The sequence below is a fragment of the Apteryx mantelli genome, chromosome 3, assembly GCF_036417845.1.
Source record: "Apteryx mantelli isolate bAptMan1 chromosome 3, bAptMan1.hap1, whole genome shotgun sequence".
In the NCBI taxonomy this organism is placed as follows: Eukaryota; Metazoa; Chordata; class Aves; order Apterygiformes; family Apterygidae; genus Apteryx; species Apteryx mantelli.
Window position 1 is genome coordinate 14,038,666 of NC_089980.1, and position 27,980 is coordinate 14,066,645.

The 27,980-nt window shown below is 36.8% G+C and overlaps 1 protein-coding gene across 1 annotated transcript; it reads right to left on the reverse strand.

Moving 5' to 3' along the window:
* SANBR (SANT and BTB domain regulator of CSR) lies at positions 1 to 27,979 on the reverse strand. The gene is made up of 21 exons (XM_013950029.2): positions 27,808 to 27,979; positions 23,097 to 23,262; positions 20,901 to 21,087; positions 17,493 to 17,586; positions 15,696 to 15,934; positions 14,807 to 14,865; positions 13,861 to 14,021; positions 12,501 to 12,587; positions 12,283 to 12,393; positions 10,170 to 10,293; positions 9,522 to 9,674; positions 8,724 to 8,869; positions 8,255 to 8,354; positions 7,174 to 7,206; positions 5,893 to 5,992; positions 4,795 to 4,889; positions 4,655 to 4,683; positions 4,476 to 4,549; positions 3,367 to 3,455; positions 2,884 to 2,975; positions 1 to 2,024 (listed from the first exon to the last, which is right to left on the reverse strand). The coding sequence occupies exons 2-21, from the start codon at positions 23,244 to 23,246 to the stop codon at positions 1,988 to 1,990; spliced, it is 2,160 nt and encodes a 719-aa protein (XP_013805483.1). The 5' UTR covers positions 23,247 to 23,262; positions 27,808 to 27,979; the 3' UTR covers positions 1 to 1,987.
* Position 27,980: the final 1 nt, after the last annotated feature.

The following is a 27,980-nucleotide window of genomic DNA, read 5'->3' on the forward strand; positions in this document are numbered from 1 at the left end:
AAATCAGTAACATTTATTTCTGTTAAACCAAGACAAGATTTCAAAATTAATACAAGATAAAAATTCAAGGTGGTTGGCAAGGGAGGAAAATACTTAAAAGATAGACTGCACATCATATATATTACTCTCATATGCTCAAAACCATTTCTGAATAAAATATTACAATACTGGCACGCAAAACTGGCACTTTCCCTCATAACCAATCCAGTGGGATTTTCCCCCTTTGCCTAGTCAGTAGGTCTAAGAAAACTAAACACATACACATGCAGCCTGCAACTTTCATAGCACAGTTTACCTGTGGAATTTGGAACAATCCTCTATCAGAAGTCACAAAATTATGGCAAAACACTTTCTATTGCATTTTGTACCTGGTGGATTTTAAATACTTCTTCTTTCAGCAAACAACAATCAGTCTTTCAGTGTTTACTATAAATGCTTAGAACTGCATTACTACTTGCAAACAGACCTGAGGCATTAGTAAAGCCTTATTTATTTGATATAGGTTAAAGTATTCCTGCAAAGTTACCACTCCTGCCTCAAATCAAGGCCATTGAAATCCACAGTTTTGCCTGTTGGTTTCACTGGGCTCTGAATTTGCTATGGCATTGGACAAAACACATAATAAACAAAATTCATTTTTATTGTTTGAATACAAATCTTCCACCTTGAAAGCAGTATTTTCAAGTATTGCTATCCTTGTCTTCTAATGCCAATTAAAAAATCTCAAGAAACAAGACAAACAAAAAAGCCTGAATAGAGAGAAGAGTGCATTTCAAGGACGACCCCTCGCCCTGTACCCTCCCCTCCCGCCCCAAGATCTTGCTGACTTAATTCCAAACTCACAATTTATTGTACAGCTGAGGTCCGGAAAAAGTTTTCCCTGAGCGCTCTTTCTACCTGTTTCAAAAAGTCAGAACGTGTTTTCTTGAATTCAGCCATTATTATTGCCATTTTCTTTGCTTAGACATGATTTATTTTCTAGGCAAGTTATTTCATTTTGGTAGCCCTGGATTGTACGTATAGACAAACTTGTATTCTATTGCTCCAAACAAAAAACTTGAAAGTGCATCTGACTTCAAAACAGCATTATTCAGGCAGGTTTCAGAAAGTAACTAGAGCCAAAAAATCAGTATGCACAAATCCTCATATGATTCATCTCAATTAAAAGATGCAGAATTAATAACACATTTGCTACAAAATTTAGTGGCATGGCATCATTAAGAGATGGAAGTGCTTTGCCTCCTAAGGTCTGGACATTAGAAGGGAACAAGATACTGTATTGTGCAAGGAGTCAGCTATGAAATAGGAATCAGTATTTAATTTTCCATACAAGTAAAGTAAGTGTTTCATATGCAAGATGCAATAGTGCATCATCACTGCATTTAAATCATCTTTGGAGGTCTAGATCCCACCTGTTGCCCACCTTCACACAAATGAGAGCTGTGTAGGTATATGGAGGGAAGCCTCAAAACTGCATTAAAATTTTGCTCTAACTAGTCTAGGTGATAGGTAATTCCACTGACTTTAAATGCAAATCCCCAGAGGACTGACCTAAAAAGTGCCATTAAATACTATAGAAAATAAATATTGTAGGTGATTTGTGTTAACACTGCTGACTGTACTCAGAATTCAGTAGTCTTGCTTTTTTCCTTTTTAGTATTTCTAGCATACCAGAAGGCATATTTACGTCTTCCGCCATAAATAGTCTAATAATTTAACTTCGTAATTTATAAAATATTTTCTATGCAACTTAACACAATAGCCTAAAAAAATTAAATTTAAATTTAAGAAATAGTGTATTTACAATTAAAATAAGTACAGACCTCAATGGATTTGCATTCATTTATCGCACAAAATAATTTACATGGCTTAAATTAATAAATAAGTCACAGGAAAGCTTTCAGAGATATGTATTCTTCATATGTCAGAGTGCAGTACAGTTTCAGGAAGCAGTAATGTATTTTGGCTATATTTTCTTCATGAGTCCTTATGTTGGACGACCTTGACCAAAACGGGATTTTGACCTGGATTAAGAACACATAAGAAGCATATTTGTAGATTATTACTGCTAGAACTGTGTTGTTACTACTGTCAAGTCAGCTCTCTAGTTCAGTATTTGAAATTATTTTCATGTTAAAGTGTCTTCAAAAAGAAGAGAAAAAAATCTCACTCATATCTATTACTGATAAAGTTGCCTTTCTGCCAGGATACCTGTACCCACAAACTATATATTCATATAAAGAATTCAAAGAACTGTGACATCGAATACTTTCTTCTGAAATCACTAATTCTATAGAAGTAGTCACTTGCAATTCCGTGGACAGAGATGAGACCTGTGAGAAATTTCTCTGACAATATTTTTATGCATCTATCCCCTGCTTGAAAGTTTGTCAGCAACTCCATTATAAGCTTCAGCTCAAGAGACTCACCTACTGGCCAAATTATGACCAGTCCTAGGCTCTACAACTGCACAATGTGCCAGCTTCTCAGTAAATTTTTGTTTTTCCCTTTTAAGGTATAAGTGATTCATATGCAGTAATGTAGTAGTTCTTAAAAAATTTTTTTTTTTGGAAGGAGACCAAAGAACAGACGAAGGAATCTCGGCTGACACTTTTCCAGTTATTCAAAGTTTCACAAAAAATTATCTTGGAGTAACAGCCAACCTATCAGCTATAAAACATTTCATCCAGTGTGGGTACAAGGGTTTCATTCTCTTAGCTCTAGTGTAATTTGATAAAGGAAGCTTTTACATTATACATGGTTAACTGCTCAAAGGGATGCTGATGCAAAATGTGTTTGAAATGGGGCAAGCATGTTTAAAAAAAAAAGAAAAAGAAAAAAAAAGTCCATGTTCTGCTTTTTCCTTTCATTTTAAAATCTTACCTTGTGTTCTTCTCAGTGTTGTTTTGTCGTGCACTGACTTGTGCCGAGGCCTTTATCTGAGCTTCGAGCCTAGAATAAATGCCTCCTGCGTACTGCAATTCAGGAAATCAAGTTGTGAAATTATTCCAGTTTAATCAGTGACTTCTCATAGAAATCACGAGAACCTATAGCATACTTGGTTTCATTATCGCCACCCAGTACTGAAACCCTTCAAATCCATCCTATTTTCCATGTCAGGTTTTTAAAGGCAGTGAACTTCACAAATTATTTAAACTATAAAAAAAAAAAAAACAACAAAAAAACCACACACCCACACACCCCTATTTGGCTAAACACAGTTTTTAGTACAAAATGAAGCCTGATCAAATTTACTTTTTAAGATTAAGTGTTAAAAAGATGGTATTTTCATTTGTATTACGTATTTTTGTTACTAAGACTCACTTAAATTCTGTAAACACTACAATTTAACAAGACAAGCCTTACTTCTTTACTGTCTTTTGACTTGACTCGATCAAGGTCTCCCAGTCGCATTTTTATTAAGTGCCCTGTAATCTCAGACATTCTTCTCTGATCTATGAGAAGTAAGAAATAATATTTAGAACACAAGTTTTTCTTGCTAGTGAAAACAAGAGACAAGAACATGTTAATGATATTCTATTTGCAAAAGTAGCTTTCTTTTCAGCTCATACAAGAATCTTGAATAACCTAGATCCGAGATCCTGATGCATAACCTAGCTTCAGCTGTATTCCCAGCAGATACCAGGATTAGCCTGATGCACTACACTGAGAACAAAATCTACAGGAATGCTTCTGAGGCAGTGGTTTTCAAAACAGCAAAAATGCACAAGAATCTCAGGAGAGACTAAGAAAAAGCAAAACAAAACAAAAAACCCCAGAACGATTATAGTCCTGAACATGTTTATCTGCACACACAACAAATTGCACAGGGATGTGAGAAGCAAGTTATTAACATACCTGTGCGGCCAGCAGATGACAACACCAGCACTATCCCTATAATCTCTCTAGATTATATGCTGACATTTCAAATAAAGAATAAAAAACATCCTAACATACAGTTATGATGGAATTTTCCTTTTTCCTCCTGCAAACCTGGAACTCCTTCCCAATATTTTTCTAGTCAGTGGACCCAAGACTGTCTGTCTATTTTTCATTCGAAGTGAATGTGAAGTGCGTGGCTTTAAATGGTGGATTATCTTTCATTTTCTAGCCACAAAGATTTTTTCTCCTGCAGAATACAGGAGATTGCTAATAAGTGCCAATCAAATCCTAAAGTAACATTTTCAGGAGTAGTTTCCAGCTGTGTGAATACTTTTCTACATTTTGGAAGAATCTGAAATCGCTGTGTGGTTTGGAAACAGCTGATACACTAACAATTAGTCTAGTAGAAGCCTATTCTCTACCAAATGAGAAGTAGCTACGCAAAATAAATTTTGTTATATCTAAAAGTAAATTCAACCTAAAAGTTTCTAAAGTAGTTGTATTTTAAGAGAAGTAGACATTTCTTATAGGAGAGAATAATTTTCTCTGTATAATGTTAATATTACAAAAGCTAAGCCCATGCAAAAACGGACCGTCTTCTCTTTGAGCATCTTGGTTGAATCTTAGTGATCTGGAGGCATCCCATTTGTTTTGCTGCATACTCACACTGGTTAGGAAAAAAAAAAAAAGATGCATACAGAGTATTATCAGTAGCCATTTACAAAGAAGGTTGTACTACAATATGGTCTCAAGGACTTTGAAAATTACTTACATGAATGGAGATGCATCTCGGGAACTTGACTAAAGAAAGAAAAGTATATTCCTAAGTGTGTTTTAAGAGGAAGTCTAAAACTTAAGAGTATTCCTCATTATTCAGTCCAGAGGGGCTGGTTTCAAAACTCAAGATTTTACCTTGTCAGATGGCTTCTCCTTTTTCTGAACGCTAGGTGAAGAAACCACTTTCTTTGGGTGCTTGCAGAATTTCTTTAATTTCTCCTTTCTCCCTGCTAATTAATGCAATATCTAGTAACAAGCACAATCACAGATATCTGGAATCTCTGAACTACACAGCTATAAAAGGATTTTTTTCCCCTCTACTTCTTCACAAACAGTGTAATTGGACTGGATATTTTTCCTTTGTTAATGTTACAGGCATGTTAGTAACACTCACAGATTACTCAAACACTTTCCCATTAGAAGCATGCATGAACTGAAGTATATATTAAAAATGCAAAATGGTTACATGGAACTGCCCAAATTTCTGTTGTAAATTCAAAAGCAGGTGCACATACACACTACATCTCTGAGAACATTAATTCAATCAACAAGCTCAAAGGTCTTGGTGATGTCAAACCAAACAAGTCAAAGGCAGACTACGATGTTTTCAGTTTTCAACTTCTTTCAGGAATTGGTGTACCCCAATCCCCTCGTGTCAGGACAAAAAGAACAAAGAACTGCCTCAGTTCAAGTGGCTCATTATTAGGGTGAAAGGGAGAAGCTGCTTTTTGGATTTCCATACTCCTAAACTCCTTATCATAAGAGAGAGAAAAAAAAAAAAGTTTTATGGAGCTTATCTTCAATGCAGACAACTCTAGCCACATTCACTAGTCATCTCACTAAGTTATGAGATCAGAGGAATAGTATTCTGCAAACAAGCATGCAGAAAATATAGGCATGTAGCTACTGTATTTTCCTCCAACATTAATCTAGGAGAAAATTCTTAAGTTGCTTGATAGTCTTTCCTGTAAAATATGCCCTCGCACCCTTGAGGGCATCTCAGCATCTGAATAGTTTCAACTTCCCTTGTTTGCCAGTGTTTTTTTGGCAGCACCAAGCAGCAGATTAGTCTCTATCTAAGCACAGACAAATCTAGAACTAAAATTCAAATGTTATTTTTGATTTTAAAAATTCTAGTTTAAAGTTTGCTTACAGAAGAATTCTGCTGCCTTGCCTTGAATCCCTGTATCTAAATTCCAGGGAGATTTACTACAGAGATGGCTGTAGTTGTACCTGGTTTCCTGCACACTTCTTCTTCGTCCCCCACTTCATCTTCCGTGACCTCAGAGCCAGTGGTATACTCCTCTTCTTCAGATAACAACGACTGCTGTTTCTAACAGATGGGAGGAGAGTGCCACAGATAAGTGTGCCTTGATCCTGTTAAATGATATGTTAAATCTGTCCTAAGGAGCTCTCTCCAAATCTAGCTTCGTATCTGAGTGAGGTAACCGTGTGTAAAGTTAGGTCTGAGAACATGATTCTCAAATATCGAAAAAGTAATTTCAGATCTTTGCTTAAAATGTTATGATAAATATTTTTATTTATGTTTCCTCAGGCTGGTCAAACATCAGAAGAGGTTGCCCAGAGAGGCTGTAGAATCTCCATCCTCAGAAATATTCAAAACTTGACTGGAAATAAACTTGAGCAATGTTGATACACCTTTAAAATTGAATCCAACTTTGAAGTTGGCCCTGCTTTGAGTGTGGGGGGATTGTACAAGATGACCTCCAGATTATTAGATGATTCTATGTTTAGTATCCAATGTACTATTTGCTATATAATTTTTAATTACTAAAAAAATTCACATTATGGTAGCAAGTATCTGAGTTAGCCACATAATTATAGAGCTGAACTGCTGCTCTCTCTAGCATTTGAATATAAAAATAGTTAGTAAACCAAATGTCACTCTATGCTGCTCGAAGAATGACTCCCTATCCTCTGCATTTGCCCTCAACCCTGATAAAGCTTTTTGCGATAAAGGTGTAAGTGTGCTTTAATTGACTTGTTGCTTTCCAGCACCAATAACATGAAAGAACCGTAAAATGTTAACCAGCAGATGGAATGATCAGCAATTCTTTCTGATGGTTTTAGGTGCTCAGTTTGACACAGTTTAAAAAAAAAAAAGTTCAACTTAAAGTGCTTAGGACATGAAGCATCTCAGACAAGTCATGAAAAAGACAGACACTTAAAAATAATATTTTGAACATTTACATCTCTGCCAGCTTAATGAACTATGAAGAACTGATGCACGCACTGCAGGTCTATTGTTTGTTGTCATTTGTAAGAATGTTTAAAAGGAATATTTCATCTTTATTCAGGCCAAAGTAGCACTTCACGCATACTTTATGATTCCTTGAAAGTTCTTCACTGTACTACAAACTCCAAATTAAAGCAAAAGTAAGAAAATCTTTTCCTACAAATTAATTAGAAAATAAGAAAAAAAAAAATCAAAGTTAATTATCTGCCAGTACAGAAGAGCAAATATTTAAATTATGAACAAAACATTTTACTAACCAGCTGCAAAGTCCAGCTCTTCAGAGAAAGAAACTGCAGCCAGGAAAAGGGAAAGAGGTATATGTTAGAGAACTAATAATAATTAAAAGAAAAAATAGGTGAGTGCAATTCTCAAAATAGGAGTGGTATGCTGTAGTACAGCAATATATACTGTAGCCCCTAGAAAGCTTACTCTCATCTTTGACTTCACATTTTGGTGGAATGAAGAAGCACAAACAGGTTGTGAACTACTATTCCATTAAATGCAGTGAATTCAGAATCACGTTCTAATTTGCCCAACCTCAGCACTAAAGATACTCATGGATTTTTTTTTTTTAATTAAAAAAAAGCAGACGGGGAGGAGCAAGTGTTGGGCACCAAATTATGTTAGAGTTTATATTGAATAGACTCCAGCATCTGTAGCAGAAGCTTCTGGTGCTCTGTGTAAAATTCTCATGGAGCCAGCAGCATCCTGCTGCTGTCAGGATTGCTGAGTTACTGAAGTGAAGCTCCACAACGGGTGCAGAACTTTGTAAACTTATCTCTACATGAAGGATCTCTTTAAAGCAGAGGTAGTTTTACAAACACTCTACTTCAACTTGACTTAGAAAGCAACTCTGATGATTTGGCATATACATAGTAAAACATACATCACAGCACTGGAAAATAGGATCTTTTGCACCTGGAAAAGAAGAGATTACTGCTCTTCATTTATGGGTTTTACAAGAGCCACTAGATATACTCAGACACATTAGCAGACAAACCAAAGAAGGCAATTATTTAAATAATATTCACCACCTGATGTATTCTGGAGTACGACTGGGTCCTTAAACACCACCAGTTTACAAATGGTCTGTAAAGCACAGACATATGGAGAATTGCTTCTGTTTTACAAAGCCTATCAGAAATATTTCTGTAAAAGTTTTGCCTTCTCAACAGACATTTTGTACCCAGACTAGTCAATGCTATCCCACAGTGCTCAGTTGTGTGCTTGTTCCTTTAGCAATGCGTATACACAAAGTTGTCTAATGAATTCTTCAAAGTATCTCTGTAAGAATCTTCATTATCAGGAAGAAGGGGAAAAAAGCTAGCAGTCACTCACAGCATTGATTTCTCCTGTTTTGGGGCCCCACGGCATATTTGGTTCTAACAGCACATCACATTCAATACCTTTTTCATCACAGAGTCCAATACCAGAATCACTTGAAGAGGTGAAAAAAAAAAAAAAAAAAAAAAAAGGTTTTTTTATTTCATAACTTTACAATCAGGCTCTCTTTACTCATGATAAAAAGACCCCCCCGTTAGCCACATAACTAGTTTTTTGATAACAATGCATTAAAATATAAAGATAGGAGTGAATAGTTATGGAGGTTGAATGACTAAATGCCTGTTTGAAGTGTAAAAAGGTAAAAATACTTGCTCTTCTCTTCCCAATTTCCAATTAAACAATCATAAAATCAAGTACCTTCTAAAAATCCCATATGTTGCACATTTCAAAATGGGGAAGTCAAATGTAATGTACACACAGGTAAAATGCCAAAGGCTAAGTTACTTCAGAACAATGTTCTTACCTATTTTCATCCTTAGTGAAAGGAACAACAACAACATCTCTGTGATGAAGCAGATCATTCAGTATTTTAGTAGTCCGAGATTGCAAAACATCCCCATCTTCATCTCCTGAAGGTAAACCAACCACGTGATCCCTCACTTTACAGCCCTGTCATACATATACACATAAAGAAATCAGATACATGAACTAATGAGAAGAACTGAGTCCAGCAAGCATGATAACGAAAGCTCAACTTTCTAGAAACTTCTGGTCTCTATAATTGGAAGCTTTTTCAAGACAGAAACTACAGATGAGCTTTTGATTAAAGAGGTGGAACTGATTCTGTATTTGTTGAAGTTAATGGGAACTTCTAGAAACAGACATCCTGAGAAGCAAAGCGGAGTCCACTAGGTAGGAATAACAATTTTTACAGAACTGTTTCATATCCAATTTTAGCATTAAATGTGGTGAAGCTGTAAGGTGACAAAAGGGAATGGACTAACGTCCCTTGCTTGTACGGACAGCTTACACTGCACACACTATGACAGGAAGTGAAAAACAGCTTTACGACATGAGCACAGCACCCTTTCCCTCTCCAGTCCCACACCCCGCTCTGCCTGCCAGGGAACGCCTGCCGCACTGGGGTGATCCCAGAAGGGTTCACCGCAGCAGGAGAACGGCCGAGGTCAGAATCCTCATCCTGCACTGCTTTGAGACACTGCAGCAACGCACAGTCCTCTTTTTGCAAAAGATCTATTTTCCTAAACCCGTCCCCTCCCATGTCTTATGCTCTTTTAAAAGTGAACTATTAATGAAGTACCTTTGGGAGGGTTGTAGGATCAAATCGAAGTACTTTTTGGTTACAACAGGGATATATTCCTGTCCCAGTGGAACCCAGAGCACTTGCTACACCTGGATAAAGAACTGGCTGCGAATGGTACTGGCAATGGGAGAATTCAGTACACAGGAAAGACTACATTATAATAAGAAGAGAGATGAGAGGTGAGATTACCGATGGAAGTCAAAATTTTGCAGTATAAAGACTACATATCAGCTTTATTACTATCACACACCAAAAGCTGCAAAAACTCAAGAAAACTCCCCCCCAGCCACCACCTTTCTTAAGGCAGAAAGCCTTGATGTCACTCATTAAAACCTGAGTGCTCAGAGAATAGCCATTCTAATTTAAGCATGTTTTGCTCTAAGCAGTCAGAAAATAAAGGAAAGGGAAAGTGATGGGAAAGGAGTATTTCGAAGTCATGAACCACAGCTTCTGTAATTTCCATAATGCAAGTAATTGTCTCCTAATCAAAAAAGAAAAATCACAAAGCCAGCTGGTATCAAAACCAATTAGCTAAATGGAGGGGATAAATATGTTTTCCATACTCTTTTAGTCCCTGACGCAGCCCCCAAAACTCACCCAAGAAAAGACAAACAGACAAGCAAGTAAAAGTGAAAATATACTAACTTGGTTACACCTTGAGCAGGCCAACCAATTGACAGTCCCCCAGAGGCGCCAATAAACATCTCGCCAAGATTTTAATTCCTCATGAAGACCAATTAAATACTCATGGACTTCCCAGGTTTTATCTCTGAAAAAGCACAAGGTCAGGTTATGCACAGAATCCTAAAGCAGTTTTGATCCTGCCACCAGAAAGGTGAGGTGGAGAAACAGCAAAGCAATACATCTTCCACTGGTGAAAATCCTACAGAAGAGTTTACAATAACAAGGGTAGTGTGGGACAAATGAAATGAAATTCAGATGATGACAAAACATCCTAAACTTAGTAATAACAACACATTACAGCTTGCTTCATTTCAAACTTCATATACTGCAACTTGTAAACTAAGATAAATATCAAGCTTTACGGAAATCAGGAGAACCATAAAACAAAGGAAAACTCAATACACAAACTAAAAGAAAACAAAATATGCATGTGTGAACAAATTCAATGATACTGCATTTTTCTGCCCTTAGAAGAATACTACCGTATAACAGACGTGAAATACTGCCATTCTATTTTATTTATTTTAAAATGCAACATAGTATGTTTCTATGTATCTGCAATGCAACAGCAATTCTGAAAAATGTTAGTATCTTTTCTTGATGATTATATGCATTTGAGGTTTCTGTTTCTAAAACTAGGAGTGTGTATTATGGACTTTGTTCCTTCCTAGTGATAAAACAGCACACCTCTTTTGAATTCAAAAGACAATATGCATCCAGCACTGATGCATTTTATTCTTGGAAAGAGCAGATACCGTTTTCCCCACAATTTTAAGTCCTGGCCTGAACAGCTTTTTACTATGTAGGTGCCTAGTCTAGTCTAAGGGGACAAAAACTCCTATGGGAACTTCTAGGTACCATTAGACATCTAGTGCATACAAATCCACTTTTAAACAACTATACCATTAAAGACAGGCTTGTATTAGATCATAAGCCTGGATTCATTAGTGGCCAGTGTCACCTAGTCTAAGGAATGGGTAAATGGATTCTATCCAGAAAAGCAGCCACAAGTACCAGAAGACAAATACTCAAAAGATTACGCAGATTCTAATCAACTTTGAGAACCTGTACATATACGCGCTAGGAATTATGTAGCAGCTATGTGCACTCAGCCCACTTGACGTAATACAATTAAAGAATTTTAATTGGCTTATCACCAACGATCCTAATACGTCAGGACAGGGTCACAGATTCAATTCTACTTAGACTGTTAGGCAGGACTTGCTCCACACCTTAGTATTATCTCCCAACAGTAATTCCAAGTTGACATGTATTATCTTGGGAGCTGACACTGAATTGTGTTTCGGTTGTTCTGAATCGAATAGATCCAATGAGAAAGTCTTGCTGTTACTAATTTCCTTAAAAGGGGAGGGTGGGAGGAAGGGAGGGAACTGCAGCTTGTCAGGCATTGGTCTTCATTCAGAAGGGAATGCACTGTACAGAAACATGGCTCAACCAGACATAAATCAATATAACATTTGTGCCAAATCAATCAGGCATACAGAGAGAACAGGGCTTGGAAACACCTCTGACAAATACTTTAAAACAATAAAAAAAAAAACTGGTAAAAGTTTATTCATAGTAATTTTTAAGCAGGATGAATATCTGATGTGACAGCGTCAAGTCAGTCCAGAATAAAATCTTTAGCATTTCTTTGTTGGCAGAGACAGATCAACCCTTCCCTAACAAACCTTGTGGAAATGCAGCCTTTAATTCAATTTGTCATTGGCTACATATAAAAAACCCTTTGATGAAACAATTAGCTGAGTATTTTCTACTTAAAGCAGCGCAACCCAAAACAGCACTCCCAGTGATCTCAGATGTAGCTTTTCCATATTGCAGCAGCAGTGGCACTGCTAAATGAATTTCAGAAGTACAACCATAATCTCCCATTTGTTGTTTTTGCTAGGGAATATATTAAAAAAAAAAGTTGTTGAGATGATGATTTATACTGCTCTATGCCTATCTATGACTCAATTTTGTAACGTGAATATGTTAACTCCTAAACATGTAGTATTTTGTAAAATCACCCAACATCATATAATTGATGAAATATATTTAATATACATATTACCTTATATGAACATAGACGATATTCCCATGTTGATCTATGTTGATTTTTCCCGGTACACAAGGAATTCGTCTTTCTGTTTCTTTAGTTAGCAGCTTTTTACATAAACAACATCTAGATTAAAAAAAAAAAAGACACAAAACTCTGGAGTAAGAGCAAGACTGTGAAATACAGAGGCTATCTGTGTAACTGAAGTAGTTAAAAAAAAAAAATTACCACACCTGTATAACGTTGCTGCATTTCCCCGAGAATCTGGATTTAGGTACTCTGGATCAAAGAGTCTCTCAATCTTCTTGCAGAAAAGTTTACTATTAATGACAGCAACACAGCTTACCCATTAGAAAAAGACCTGAAAATTGCTTTATGTATAATGAGACTAATAATAATATTCTGATGATATGTTAAGTTGTCACTTTTCTTTCAATATCTAGCTTTTAATGTGATTTTCCTTTAAGATAATGTTTGTGGCATACATGTAAGAAATGCCCATATAATTGGACTTGTCTGGGGTTGGAATTTACTCATTGAGGAGTGTGAACTTTTTTTTTTTCTTTATGGAGGACCTAATGGGACTTTAAATGCTTTTGCTAAGCCATTCATTAAACCGTCTCTGTCATGTTCCCCTATATGGCACAGGGCCTTCTTCTTGCCCAACCTCAATTTCCCTCACAACACACAACTCTGCACACGCAGAGCATTTGCTTATCTAAACTGGCAGCTTCAGCCTCATTTGCAGATGCAATGCAGTGCTGTTTGGGTAACTGTTTCCTAACCTTACTTTAAAAAAAGGATTTCTTTCCTCACGTCTTTATAAGCGGTGATAATATTACAGATAAAACCTTACATCCACTGAGTCGGTCATGGAATTCCTACCTTTATAAAGCATGTTCTTCAATGTACACTCCGTATGGTTAATTTTTTTCCCTCTATTACATCCTTTGTTTGCTATCTAAACTCACAGCTTCTACTTGATTAAAACACTTTTTACTACTGAATGCTTTTGTGAAGCCATACTTAACTTTTAGAACTAAACTGGTAATGTTTTCATTCCTGCCAATTAAAATATTTTCCTACTTTCATCTTGCTTGCCTGTAAGTCTGCCTACTATTAATTGACCCTTATCTTGATATTAACTAACCTAGAGTCCTTATGTACGCTGTTTAAATAATATTCCATGACAGCTATTCAGCCTTCTGGCCATCCTAAATTCTATGCCCAAACATCACAGTTTGCAGGCTGCTGAAACCAAACTGTTCTCTGTGAATTAGGAGCATGCCACCCCATTAAAGATTCCTTTCCCTAATCCTGGCCTCCATGCGAGGATTCATGAATAATTTATCCATGTCACACTCCCACTGTGGTCTTTCTTTTTGCTTGTCTTCTATAAAAAGCTCTTTCCTTTGGCTCAAAATGTTAATATAAATTTCTGAAGTCACTTCATGATATTCTGTGTTAAAGATACATTATATAAAAGTATAAATTGTATTTATTACTCTAGACTCCATAGTGTCTTAGCTGTTCCCAGAAATGATCCAGAAGCGCTATAGTATTTCAGTGGTATATTATATTGCAAAAAGTTACCTCTTAAATTTATCTCTTTTGTCCTTCACCTCTTCCACTTCACTGTGTGTGAAGAGATCAGCAATTCGTGTAACAAGATTAGCATTGATGCAATTCATGTTACATGGCGTGGCTACAATGGCATTCATATTTTCATGGCAATAATTAATACATTTTTCTACCTATAAAAAGCAGAAATATTAAAAATAATTTAAAAGAATTCTAGACTAAGCTATCGCAGATGAATTGCTTCAAGCTTTCTTTTTTTAAAGTGTGTGGTGTTTTGCAAAACTAGTTCAGTTCAACTCAAAAATAAAAAGCAAGCTTAAGATTTGTCTAACTGCGACCCTGCATTAATGAGACTCTTAATTTGTTTGTGTTCTCCTCCAAAAGGTCTCTACAGCCTGGGAAACAGCTCCAGAAACATTTCATCTTCAACAAGCGGTATCTTCCAATTACTTGTAATGGAGAAGCACAGGACACATTATACATGGTACCGCATAGATCTCAACTTTAACAGCTAACCTTACTGTGTATTTCACTGCAGGTCACCCCAGTGACAGAACTTTTGACAAACATTTTAACAAACAAGTCAATAGTCGCTATTTCCACAGAGGTGAAGGATATAAAAAGGTATTCACCAATACAATACTTTTTTTTTTAAATAAAACCTATCAGAAGTCAGATACCAAGGTTATTTAGATGAATCATCAGAAGACAAATCCAAGAGCCCACTATCACATTTAAAAGCAACTTATTCTACAAATTTTATATTGCCCTCATTGAGATTCTGCAAATATTAGATTACCGCTTTGAGTGAAAAGGTGGCAAAAATCTCAAAACATCTTCATTATATAAAACAGATGCAATGGCTGATGCAACAGTCAAAGCATAACAAACAAGCTGTTAGACACCTAGTGATTAGCTGTGCCCTTATGGCACAGAATCTTTCTTTTTTAATACTTACTAATGAATCCATCTTCAAAAACTCAGAAGAAATAAGAATTGATATGACATTTGCTGGTTCTAGAAAACAACAAAAGGAGTGTTTTTACATGAATTCTGATAATTTCACATCACCTCCCTCCCTCTGCATATTTAGCACATGTTGTAAGCATTATTTTACCAGTCAACCTATCATTCCATCTTCCAACACACAGAAGACTTCCAACCTTATGAAACAGATGTCTGGTTCCATATACAAAGACACTGTATTATTCTTACAGTCATTTTCTTGCCCAGGTTCTCAGTTTTTGTTAGCAAATGAACTAGAATGATCTTGTTCAATTGTTTAATTATGCTTCTAGCTGATTTTTCTTTTTTCTTTACCATTTAGGTGGCCAGAGCAAAACTATATCAAACTGGACTATATAAAAGCTGGAAAAGGTAACTTCATAGGGATAAAATGACACAACAACCATAGAACAAGCTAACTTCCATCCCTAGCCACCATACCCAGCTGAAATTTTGCTCAACATAACCTGCAATGCAAAGGTTTTTAGGACTCTCTTACCTTGTTCTGTTTATATTTTAAAAGATGATAACAAAGGATCATAAAAAGATTAAAAAAAAAAAAATCGGATCCCAAACTATATTAGACCTTTTTTACCACTTCAGCTATCAGGATGTTTCCTTAAAACTGTCAGTGTTGACAGATCAGATTTCTGCTATAATGACCACATAATTTTCTGCTGCAATCCCTTTCTAATGAATGAAAACTTTCTGGGTGTTGCACTGAAACAAGAGACTGGGGCTGAATTGTACCAAAACCACTAATTTTCCATTAGTTTGAGATTTTAGTCTGAAGTACATATCATAATGAACCTGCCACAAATGATCAAGACACTGTCTTTTACCTAAAGTGGGCATTTCATAAGCTTCAGATTCTTTAGTGTTCCTTTTAACATATCTTATCAACCAGTCAAAGATGTGAACGTCACAGTGCACTGAAATGTCCACCTCTTCCCAGCGTTGGGCATCCACTGACAGATATTCAGCAAAGTATTTCATTTCTGAAATCAAAAGGTCTCGAGGACAAACGAAATCTTCTTTGAGGTTTTTTGCTTCATCACACACATGGATCACCATATTTGGCCTCAATTAAAAAGAAAGAAAGCCACAAAACGAGTTAGGACCCTAAGCCAATAAGAATGCCAAAATTGATTAATGAAAATTTCATCTCCAAAACTGCATCAAACATTGCAATATTGACATCACTAACAGTTTTTTCTTAACAGAAGGAAAACAAATTGCACAGTTATTAACAGTAAGGGCCTACTGTCAGATGCTAGTGGAAAAGCACACATTTGCATATACTCAGACAGATAATCGAAGTGTGATTTAATGGTTAAGGGACTGGAGAAAGAACAGTTATAACTCTAGTCCCCAATTTGTCTCCAGTTTGTTATGGAATACTGTTAAAACATCACATAAATGATTTGCTCTCCCTGTTTTACTTCCTTGAAAAAAGCATGCATATACACACACACTCACATCTGCCCACCCACCCCTAACTTACTGAGGTACCAAGGACATTAACTAGTATACTATAGCAATTTTCATCTGTGGAAATTAAAATTGCTTTACTGTATATTAAAATGCCTATTTCTTAAGAAAAGGTCAAAGTTAGAATCAGTAAAATCTATCTCTACAAAAAGAGGGTTACCATTAGGTTTGAATCAAACACATCATGCTGTAAGTATCTCTATAGTAAGATGCACTGGTGATGCACACGGCTATTTGAATTGGTAGTAAAATTTTTATTTGCACTTTTCACTTACAGATTTCCTTTTCTTCTTCTAGACTAATAGGACAATTCTATGTTCACAGAACATAACTTTGTTTTTTTAATTAACTGTTAGTGAGCATCAATCTTGTTTTATTCCTTTTTAACGATCACACTGTGTTTCCCACCACAGCAGTGATTGATCATTCAGAAGAGAACTATCTACGGCTTCATAAGTAACCTATCACTACTGCACATAAGAAATTCTCAAACCAATCCCTAGTATTTCTGTAGCAACATTAGGTTTAGGATATTCACAGCTGTGTTCTTTGTGACAGGAAAAAGTTCAGAGCACTTTAAACAGCTTTCAAAACTAGAGAGATAGCTACTTTACTGACAAACCTTCCAGCGAGCTCACATTTCAAATGACAGTCCAGTTACTTTTTTGGTTAATAATCAAAAAAAAATTTGGAAATTTAAAATACTTAGTCAAAAATAAGCTGCCTCACTGAGATTTTCAGCAAATTTTCTTGCTCCTGGCCTAAGACTAGTTCTACAATCATTAGTAATAGCAGTACTAAAGGACAAGATGTATTTGTCACCCTGGCTTCAGAAAACCAATACACAAACTGTGGACACATGCATTTCCACTACCATTCTTATTTTTAATCAGAATCAGGGGAAACGATATAAAAATACATGTGAAATATAAACATTTGGAAAACTACCAAAAATTCTTTAGACTTCATTCATATTTATTAATAAAGCTAGAAAAACTGTTAACTGGTTCTGCCTTGAACAAGGAGAATGACTATCTGACCTTCTTGCACCCCTTTTAGTGGTGCTGTCTATTATTCTGGGATTCCTCCAAATGAGTGCTCTGTCAGCTATATAATCCTGTAGGCAAAAACCACAAACATCATCTTACCCCTGACTTCCATCAGTGCCTTCCCCACCTTTATGCACAGGACCTTTCTCAGATTCTGAAGAACAATTCCTTGCGGAGGTTGTGCTGGACCTTCCTTAAATGTAAGGAAAAAAGGCTTCATTAGAACAACAGGGACCGACCTTTTGCTCTTCAGCATCTTGGAGCACAAGTGAAGCACAGCTCTCATACTGGGGCAATGTTACATGATTAGCAGCAAGATCTGGGCTACCATAAGAGCTAGCAGAAAATCCAAGCCATGTACCAGAAACTCAGATCAGCAGCATTGCTGGAGTGCCCAGACACTTAGCTGCAAATCTAGATCAGTCCCATCTCAATATAGAGCCAAGAGATTTATGCAGTCTTCAACATTTTCCTCTGGGAATGCAATCTACTCCTTTAGCTCCCCTTTTCTTCTTCGTGGGATGTGGGTCTTAAGACTTTCAATCACATGAAGGCTTCTGTTTTCGGTAAGCTTTGCCACCAGAATATAATCGCTTGAGACTAACTCAGCTTCTTATCCATAAATTGTTAGCTGTGGAAGTATGCTGCTTACAAGCTGAAGCACAGAAGTCTCTACAGATGTACTTTTCCTAAATTTCTCAAACACATGGCTTAAAGCAGCAAATTGAATAAGACAACGCTCAAAAAAGCGGTCAGATTCTTTTAGTCCCAAATCTATACAGCACAGCTTATTCCGGGAATAAAGGACAACTGAGCTTTAGTTCAAATAGGCTCTCTTCACAGCTGGACACAAAACCCAGTGAAGACAGGAGAGGTCTGGTCACCCATCCAAATGAGTTCTGGATCAAGAGTTAAGAAAATCCTAAGATTCGGATACTGAACAACTCTTTCTACAGTGATGAATGGATCACTGCAATCTGAAACTTCCAATAATCTTGCTTATAACTCAGAAATGTCATTATCTTTTCAAAATAATAGAAGGGCACATATCTGGCTTCCATTGATAAACACACCTAAGGTCATGATTTTCAACTATTACTCCCTACTCTCAGATTTCTAGGAGAAGTGTTCCAGAAGAATCCTCTCCCTAAAGGAAGAAGCTGTACTCTTTAAGAGAGACCTTCTCATCTTATGGCTGACTTTCTTATCTTACAGCTGACTGACATCAAAAACCATCTGGAAGCTCTATACTGTTCAGAACACAGCAGTTGCACCTTTCAGGACAGTGAAGTTAACACACTAGTGGAAGAAGCAGCAAAACCTTCTCTAAAGATAAAACCTATGGCCATGCACAGGTGGGCCTTAGTTAAGGCCATAATCAAGGAAAGACAGCTAATATTAGGGGAAAGTTTATTGGACAGACACTAGAAGAACCTTGGAAGAGGCTAGGTCAGCCACAGCCTTCAGGGCAGCCATTCCACTGCAGACAGATGACCCATACTGGTAGAAATACAGCCAAGATGTGGGCCCTGGATTTTTAATGCAATGCAAGATGAATATTTTAAGTAAAGGCCTGCGGAAAAAATGACACTGAAAAGTTCTGTTTGCAAATGTTAAGAAATTTATTTTGGACACAGTGAAGTTCTTTATGAAAGAAAAGGAAATAACGTTGAGAAGAATATGCAATACAGCCAAATTAACAGGGACATCTGAACTTTACCTCACATTTCTTCCAATCATTTTTTTCAAGCTTATAGATGGCTCAACTTCCGAAAGTTAATAACAGAAATACCTTGGGTAAAAGCCCACCCTACGCTTATGCACTGCCATAATATGCATTTAGAAGGACTTAACAACAGTTTGCCTTATAGGTAGCATCCAGTTTAATAAGCTTTTACCACTCAGCCAAAACCAAAATCCAGTTCAAAATGAATTGAGTCCAATTGCTTTTTCTTGGGGATACTCATGTCTACAAACAAATCCAAACAGGCCCCAAATTCTTGATCCTAAAATAAGGCGATGTGAATAAATTCACTAGGAAGTAATTAATTAAAGAAAAAATATTCATTTACAAATAGGCTTTTCTCAAATTCTCAGTTCTGAAATATCTGAGTATTTCCCAAGTATTAAGAAGGTGTGTTCACTACAATCCAGTAGAAAGAGATTGTATTACCCTAATCTTAACATATTAAGAAATTACACAAACATGAGAAATCATTTATCCCAAGTCACAAGAAAAATGTGTTGGAAAGACAGGAACAAAGGAAATCTCAGGCTAAGATCTTGCACTAGGGAACATTAGAGTACTTAACTGCATTAATACTTTTTACATATATCAAATTGTTAAAAAGAAAGCACGCACTAATTATCTAAAGAATTCTATAAGCAGAGTTAGCTTGTTAACTGCCTACTGGGAAGCTACTAATCTTCTAAGCAGCCACCTGTGGGTGCAAGAAGTTAACTATTTATTTAACTTAATATACATAACAAGTACATAATTGAAAGCTGATAGCACTTGATAGCTGATAAACTCTATATACAGTTTTCAAATATTGTCTCTTTATTAGACTTTTAAAAAACATTATATTCACTGCCCAGCAAGGCAAGCTATTTTTTATCCTGCAAAAAGAACAGTGATCAGAAAGCTGCAACGCTGAGAAAGACAACATAACAGAGAAAATTCTGTTGGCTTAAACCTTCACTATCATCTCAATGGGTAACACAGAAATCATTTACTCATTACTGGAATGAAGCAAATTTCTCATGCAACACAACTGGCAAGTTTCCCAACGTGTAGAAGATACCTTTATTTACAATGAAAACCAGAGAATAACTATTGCACTATTGTTTTATTAAAACTTCTTACAGGAGAGGTACTTAAGGTGGTGTTACCAATATTTTTCCTTTTCAGTCACAGCACAAATCATTAGGACTAGTCCTCTTCTATCAAAGTATTATTGGGCCACATAATTGACCAAGACTCATTATATATCAATACAAGAATATCTTGCATCAAAACGTAACTAGTTTATGCTCAAATTCCCATGTAGCCATCTAGCCATTGAGACAACTGCAGGGCCTTTTGCTGGGAAAGAGGAGGCTGACCTCGAGGAACCACCGTCTCAGCTTTCAGCCATTCAACACAAAAACTTTCTACTTATCTTAATAACACAGCTTGACGTGACTGTAAGTGTTGGAGGTTTACACAGTGCAACATCAGGGACACAAAACAGAAGAATAATCCTCATCCCTCCCAAACAGAAGGATTTAGCATAAACTTCAGCATAACATGCCTTTTGGAACAACAAACTTAAAAAACCCAAACATTGATTCTTAATCTAAATGAACTGAAAGTGGCTTCTTATATGCATTATATGTGTGCTTAACTTTTCTTTTTCAAAGACAAACAAGTACCATTCCTGGGTGGACTTAGCACTCAAGACAGAAAAGCATGCACATATTGATTATAATCAAAGTCAATATATTTCAGAATTACTGAAAACATACCAGTTATAGTAATGGAATTCTGCCCAATGGGAGGCTCCTGAAACTCGGTCTGTGTATCAAGCAAGGAGGATTTGATGTACGTAGCTAAAGTTTCCACAGGACTCCCACCAGCAGCCATTAGGGGATTATACTGGTTGTCAACAGGTGAACTTCCACTGCTTTTTAGTTCATCAAACCTTTTTGCACACTGTCACAAGATTAAGCAATAGGACAATGAAGTAGTAGCTTTCAGTACATTTTAAAATAACTGTGATTTTTGATGCAGATATATTTCATTGTATTGTATCAGTATGATGAAACTGTTCATTTGCAAAAGATTAAACTTACAAGGCTTCTTATATAATTAGGGGCATCAGGAAAGAACAAAAACATACAGTAAAATAAATCAGATTTGCCATGATTAAACACTCTGACAGAAAGAAGAAAAACAGATAAGATGGAACCTGTTTCAATCTTTATTTTAGGCCTGATCTTCCAAAGGGTCAGCTTTGAGGAGAGTTTCAAATTATTATTATTATTTTTTTAACTAGTTGCTTTACCATTAACATTGTCAAATATTAGTAAAAGCAGCTATATTAATTGGCTCATAATTATTGTTTCTTTTACTTTACAATTTCCACTCTGGACAAAAGGGACTGGTGATTTCCAATGCAGTTCTATTACCTTTCCTTTCCTTGTTTTGATGAACTAAAAAGTACTTACATCTTGTCAATTTGTACCTACACAATGACAATCACGGGCTTGATTCTGCAGACTCCTACACACAACTAGCTTTACACATACAAGCTAATCTACCAAACTCCAGGGATAATCCTCCTGTGATACAACACTCTGGCTCTATACAAGCTGCTATCTCTTATCATTATTTATTCAGATTTAGCTAACTGACATATTGCTGCATGTCACCTTCTCTTTTGGTAGAGGCATACGCAGTGACAGCCTTTTGATATTAATGCAGTGTCTCAAGTTTTTAACAATGCCACTTCACAAGATTCAACAGACACATGAAAGCACAGGTCTCACTTCACTTAGCTGCCTTAAAGAGGGACTCCACATACTTAAGACACTTCGTTCTTTTAAAACACAGTAACCAGACATGTACTAATCAACCATACTATCTTTATATAAGGAGAAAGCTGACGGATTCTTTTATAATTATTTTATTTGCTCAAGGTTGTACAGTACTCTATCCAAACTGGAAGTTGAACAGCAGTGACCACAAAAAATATATTTATATGTTAAACCCTTTGCCAAGCACTTTTTTCAGCTTGCAAGGCAGTAACATTCCACATAAGCTCCTGCTCCCAAACAATCACTTATGTTCTAAGTACAAGGTCACAGTGAAGCCCACTAGCAATGCTACAAATGTGAGCTGACACATTTGATTAAGTTTGCAAGAAAATACAGACTATTGGCTTGTTTTTTCCAGCTTCACTGAATCACAAGGGCAAAAGCCATTTTCTCTCTTAGCTCAAAAGCATTTAAGAGAACATAAATTATCTTCTCTTGGTTTACTTCACCTCAGAACCCAAAAATCCAAAACTGTTAAAAAAAAAAAAAAAAGCAAAAAAAAAGGCAGTTCATCATGAAATTCAGCAATCCAGAAAGATTAAGTGTACAGAGGTGGCAAGTTCTTCCAAAACCTATTCCAGAGAAAGAGTAAGCCACTTCTTGCAGGACCAAGCAAGAGGCAACTGCATGACTTTATTATCTAGTGGAGGTCTATAACTTTTACTTGCTCAGAATTGTATTGAACGTAATGCCAATCAAAGGAAATTATTAGGTTTGCTAGTAAAGTATACTACAATCTGCATGAAGTTAATGGGTACTGTCATCATGAAAGTCTTAACTATGTAATTTGAAACATATTAGTGCAATTATTCTTTTATTTTTCAATTCTACTTTTCAATTTTTATTAAAATAAAATTTTCCAGTAGTTTTTAGTCTTATTCTATACTAGTTCTGAAGAAATACATTGTGTTCTTATTTCAAAACTTTAACATTCAGGTTTTGTACAAACAAAATATACTTTTTCAATCTACTGCTCATTTAACACTTTTAGCTCTTTATAGTTTAAATTATTTTACAAAAAAAAAAAACAACTTAACTTCCATTTCCCTCCCTCCCAAAACAAAAGAAGCAAAAGAAGATAGAGTACTGCGTATAGCATGCAGATTCTTTTTTTAGTAAATTCACCTCTTTGGATGTAAATCCTGGAACTAGCCTTGCCACACTGTCCCAGTTGATAGGTTGAGGAACACCAATTAGGGAACACAGGATCATATCCAAAACCATTTGGTTGTTGTCATATGGAAAGTTATTGTTTTCTGAAAATCCACGACTCATCTTTGGTTACTAAAGCCTAGAAAAGAAAATGTTATTAGAACGTACACACAGAGATGTACGCACTTAAATAATGCTCAGATTTCAGAGTAACTGAATAATTTGTTAAAGCTTAATGCATGTTAATGGTAGCACTCTAAGTTACTATGGGAAATATTTACTACAGCATTGCAGCCAAGTACCAATGCTATAAGGTTTGTATCTGACACGCTTCTGCATCCTCAGATTTCATGGGGGGGGGGGGGGGGCAGAAAAGGCAGATGTGCAGAACACACCAAAAAAAATAAGAGCAGCAAGTACTAATATTTCTTTGAGTTGTTTCTTCACAAAAGAACAGAGGAAAAAAAAATTGATTTGCCTATAAACTTGTAGGGTTAAAAAAAAACAAAACTACACACCCACGCAAACGTGAAGGTTTTCTTGCACACTAAATGCAGTTTGACTTAACAAAATCTAGAAAAAAAAACTATTCCTGAATGAGAAGGCAAAACATTGTTGTCAGTCTTCCTTTCCCTAAAGTCTGAAGCAAAGAGCAGGTCAGTGCAAGACAACTAAGAAAAAAAAGGTGCAATCACAGGAACCATTAATTCCAGCTCCACAAGTTTAGAAGAGAAGCTGATCACCTCTTTGAAGAGCACATCAATAGGTAAGACTACTAGATAAAACTTGAATCAAAGGCAGTAGATTCAACAAGCAGTATCTGTAAGGCGTGCTGATGAGATTCATTATCAATGCAAAAAAAACCCAAAACATTGCATAAAAGACCATGCAGTAACAACCTAATCCAACAAAAACTTGAACAGGTCCTTTTTCTGGAGTACTTACTTGCTTGTACGCATACCAACTAGACAATAATTCTGTTTACTCACCCCTGTGGCTCTGACAAGCATGTGCTGGCAAACATGCAGTTTTATCATCCCAAGTGTCAGTCACATACTTCTGCCAGAAGTTTCCACCTCTACAGCTGATGCAACTAAACAGAACACGTGCCCATTCCTCCACCACTGGACATCGCAATCCAATATATTAGCATGAAACCATTTTAATTTGTAATTTAAAAATAATACCCACTCTAGTTAAGAGAGCAGTATGAAGTATGCCAACTTGTATTGGGCCATATTTGCTCTGGAGGTTAAAACTGCTGAAAGAAGGGCTGAACTAGCAACCAAAGCCTCTACCTCTAACTCCATCAAAGCATTTGGATACTTAGAGCTAGACCCTGGGAAAGAAATACATGTGAACGGTTGTTGATCAGTTGCTAAATACCTGGTAACTGAAGAACTCTCCTGGGATGTGGAAGTATAAATTTTAATCCCTTCACACAAAGAGGGAATGGAAAATATAATATCCATCTCTCAGTCAAGTCCTTGAATCCAGGGGTGGTAATCACTTTCACAAACTGCCCAACAGCAGTAAGCTGGAGGATTTGCTAGGAATCGGTGTTCTAAATGTTTAGGATGATATACTAGCACATCTACCTTCCCCCTTTGCAGTTTTGAAAGAGAACTATTGAGTGTCCGCTTCCAGGAGGGACTCGCACCACTGAGTCCTCCAGTGCAAAAAGGGGCTTCCTACAATCTCTGAATAAGCTGCCTAAGTTACAAGAGGGAAAAATGATTTAAATATACTTCTCTGTTCCCCAGACTTTCTACTGCTCAACTGTAGTCTCTTCTTGCTCAGCATATTTGTTTTGCAAACCTCACTCAATTATACATGAGCCAACTCAGGGCACCCAGTTCAGAGCAATCAATGTTACTTTGGAGCCAGGAAGCATGAAACCTGGATGTCTTTCAACTGTCATCCTGAAGACCTGACTTTTGAATTGTCCCAAAGCATTCATAATTTCCATTTACTAAGGATTTTCAGGGCTGAGAAGCCTCATTCTTCCAGTTTCACGTCAAACAACAGACAACAAAGCATGCAGAACAGTAGTAAACACTAAAAATCCAGCACTCCTAATTTGAAAAAAAAACATTTAGTTTCTTATTATCAATTTTATGTATACCACCAGGGAACAGAGTCAAAGTTCAAAGTACTCGCTTAGCATATGCTGGTAGAAAAGTGCAAGCATTTATCAAGACTTTCAGGCAATGCACAGGCAAGATCTTAATGAGGACTTGCATTGGGAAAGCACTTGGGATCTTTCTCAAAGTACCTTAAACAGACCACATAAATAATGAGACCTAAAATTCACATGTAAAATTTTGACTTTTAATGTATAAAACAAGGATTATAGAGAATTTCAGGGAAAACATACTTGGATATTAGCAGATTTAACCGACCACTAGTTACTAAAAGGATATGACATGTATTTGTTTCTTTTGCCTCACCCTCTTTTCATGCGGCTAAAAGAAAAGACTCTTAAAATATATAACATAGCACTGGTTTTGCTTCAGATTGTAAAAGCCATTCTAGTTTTTCTTGGTTTTTTATTTTTATTAGTAGAAACAGAAGTCACAATAGCAAATAACTTTTTATCCTCTCAGAAGAGCAGCTGAATGAAACTATCAGAAAAAAAAACAAAAAACAAATCCAATAAGGTTCAAATAAGGTTTCATATATTCATGGGAGATCTTTAAAAGAGTGTTCTGCTTTGCACTTAAAAGCTTCATTTTAGAAAGACAAGTCAAATGGATAAAAGTCGCAGCATTTGAGCAATTCTATCTAAATGAAATTGGCTGCAAAGTGTGTCAAATAGCCAGTTTTGAAGTCAAAGGTACTTCATGGACAACATGAGCCCAAACTTTACAACTAAGAAAGATGCCACAGGGAGTTAGTAAAGGTAGATTAGTTCCCACATTCATTGAGTCATTAGCACTTATTCTGATAATCCTGCCAAGTGCGTCGCTGTGGTAATTCTGTGGTGGAGACTTCTCTCCATCGGTGCACAGACAGAGGTCAGTATGAATTCAGTTTAAGCCACTGGGTATCTACCATGTCTGCTATGAAAAGGAATCACGAGGCCAGAATAGGTCAGCACCAGTGGCAAAACTGAGTGGTTAGGAGATACGAAGACCACTTCTTGTGGTATCTTAAATGTGTGTAGCAAGTGGTTTAGAAATATGTTTGAATGAGATGAGCAAATGATCATGTACTAATATCCTCTGAGCTCAAGACATAAAATATACTTAATGAAAATAAAATTATTAGTGGTGGTGTTACTTTATATATCCCCATCTTAAAGCTTAGTTCTATGATATGATCACACTGGGTAATCAGTCAAAGAAAAAAAGAAAAGCAATTATTTTGCAATAACTAAATTTATAATTTAATGAAGAAAAATACCACAGCGGATTTTAAGCACTTTACTGGTAACAAATTTATGCATACATCAGCACTGTGGACTATGAAGCAACCCAAACATGCAAAGATGACAGGTACTCTAAAATGTAATGATACCTTCAGGGAGAATAAAGACTTTGTTGCTCAAATATTTTTTTATCCACTTATTCTGTACATTAAAACACAGTTACTTATAGAATCACTACTGCAAAGATGAATGAAGGAGCATACTTATTGCAAGTATATAGATTCAAGTCTTTTTATTTACTTCTATTTTGGAAATAGCACAGAACTCTCCCCTTTGTGTCTTTAGATCTGATGTTTAATATTGGTCTTTTCTCCTTTAGGAAAGGTTGTAAGAAGTATAGTTAAAAACATGCAAGACTATCTCTCATGCAAGAATGTGCACACCATAAGAACTGCAATGTAAGGCCAATAATAAATCTGACTGCTAGAGAGGTAACAACATCAGATTCTCTCCAGTTTGTTTCTCTAACGAAAGCTCAACTTGACCTTTTCCTCAAACCAAGGAAATTGGGAAAAATGTTTCAGAATTGTTTAATTTTGATCAATTCATTATATATTCACAGTGTAGAAAAATAAATGACAGTTTTAACAATTTTTATCAGCACTTAAAACTCTAAATTAAGCAGCACAAAATATTCCCATTGCTTTTAAAATATTTCATAATAACAGTGATTTAAATAAAGCATTAATCCATTATGCAGAAAGTTGGTTTATGTTATTGAAGTGCTGCACCTGGTTTAAGAGTGGTATTTTTAAGAAAAGCACAGACACGATCTAAACCGAGGATTTACTATTCCCGTGCACCTGCAGAACCTATGGAAAGGAAAGATGCTGGGATGGGCACGATGCTTCACACAGAATCCTTAAATGCAATGTAGCGATGGTGCAGAATGGAAAGCGGGGTGGGGGAAGGAGAAACTTTGACCATAGTTTGCTCGCATACTAGTTAAGATAACATCAAAGTAAGGCATGCTTTAATAATAATCTAAAAAAACATTTTTTTTTTAGGCAAGATCGTGCAAGGGCAAGCACCCTCCCCACCACGCATCACCCTGGTGGGGAGCCCCCCCCCACCGGACCCTATGACAGCAGGGTCCTCGGCAGCCACCCCAACGCTCCCCAACGGAGAGGTCCCACCGCAGCTTTCAGGGACCGCTCCCGCAGCGAGGGGAGGGGAGCAGAAAGGGAACCCCCCCGCCAGCGCTCCCAGGGAGGCAGGAGGCAGGCGGGGGGGCGCCGCGGCGGGGCAGGTTACCTGGCGGGCTCCCAGGCGACGGGTCAGCGGGCGCAGATCGTGGCTCTGCCAACGGCTCCGCCAACGGCTCCTCCTCGAGGCACAACGGCCGCTCCCTGAGGAGGCGAGCGCCGCGCCGGGCGCCTCACGGAGCCCGCGGCGGAGAGCCCGGGCCGGGCCCGGCCGCTGGCCGC

Excerpts from the sequence above, each read along its gene's own strand:
- SANBR (XM_013950029.2), bottom strand. The coding sequence starts at position 23,246 with ATGAGTCGTGGATTTTCAGAAAACAATAACTTTCCATATGACAACAAC. Across the intron at positions 5,993-7,173 it reads AGAGCTGGACTTTGCAGCTG|AAACAGCAGTCGTTGTTATC; the intron begins GTTAGTAAAATG and ends CCCATCTGTTAG. Across the intron at positions 4,684-4,794 it reads AGGAGAAGCCATCTGACAAG|TCAAGTTCCCGAGATGCATC; the intron begins GTAAAATCTTGA and ends TTCTTTCTTTAG.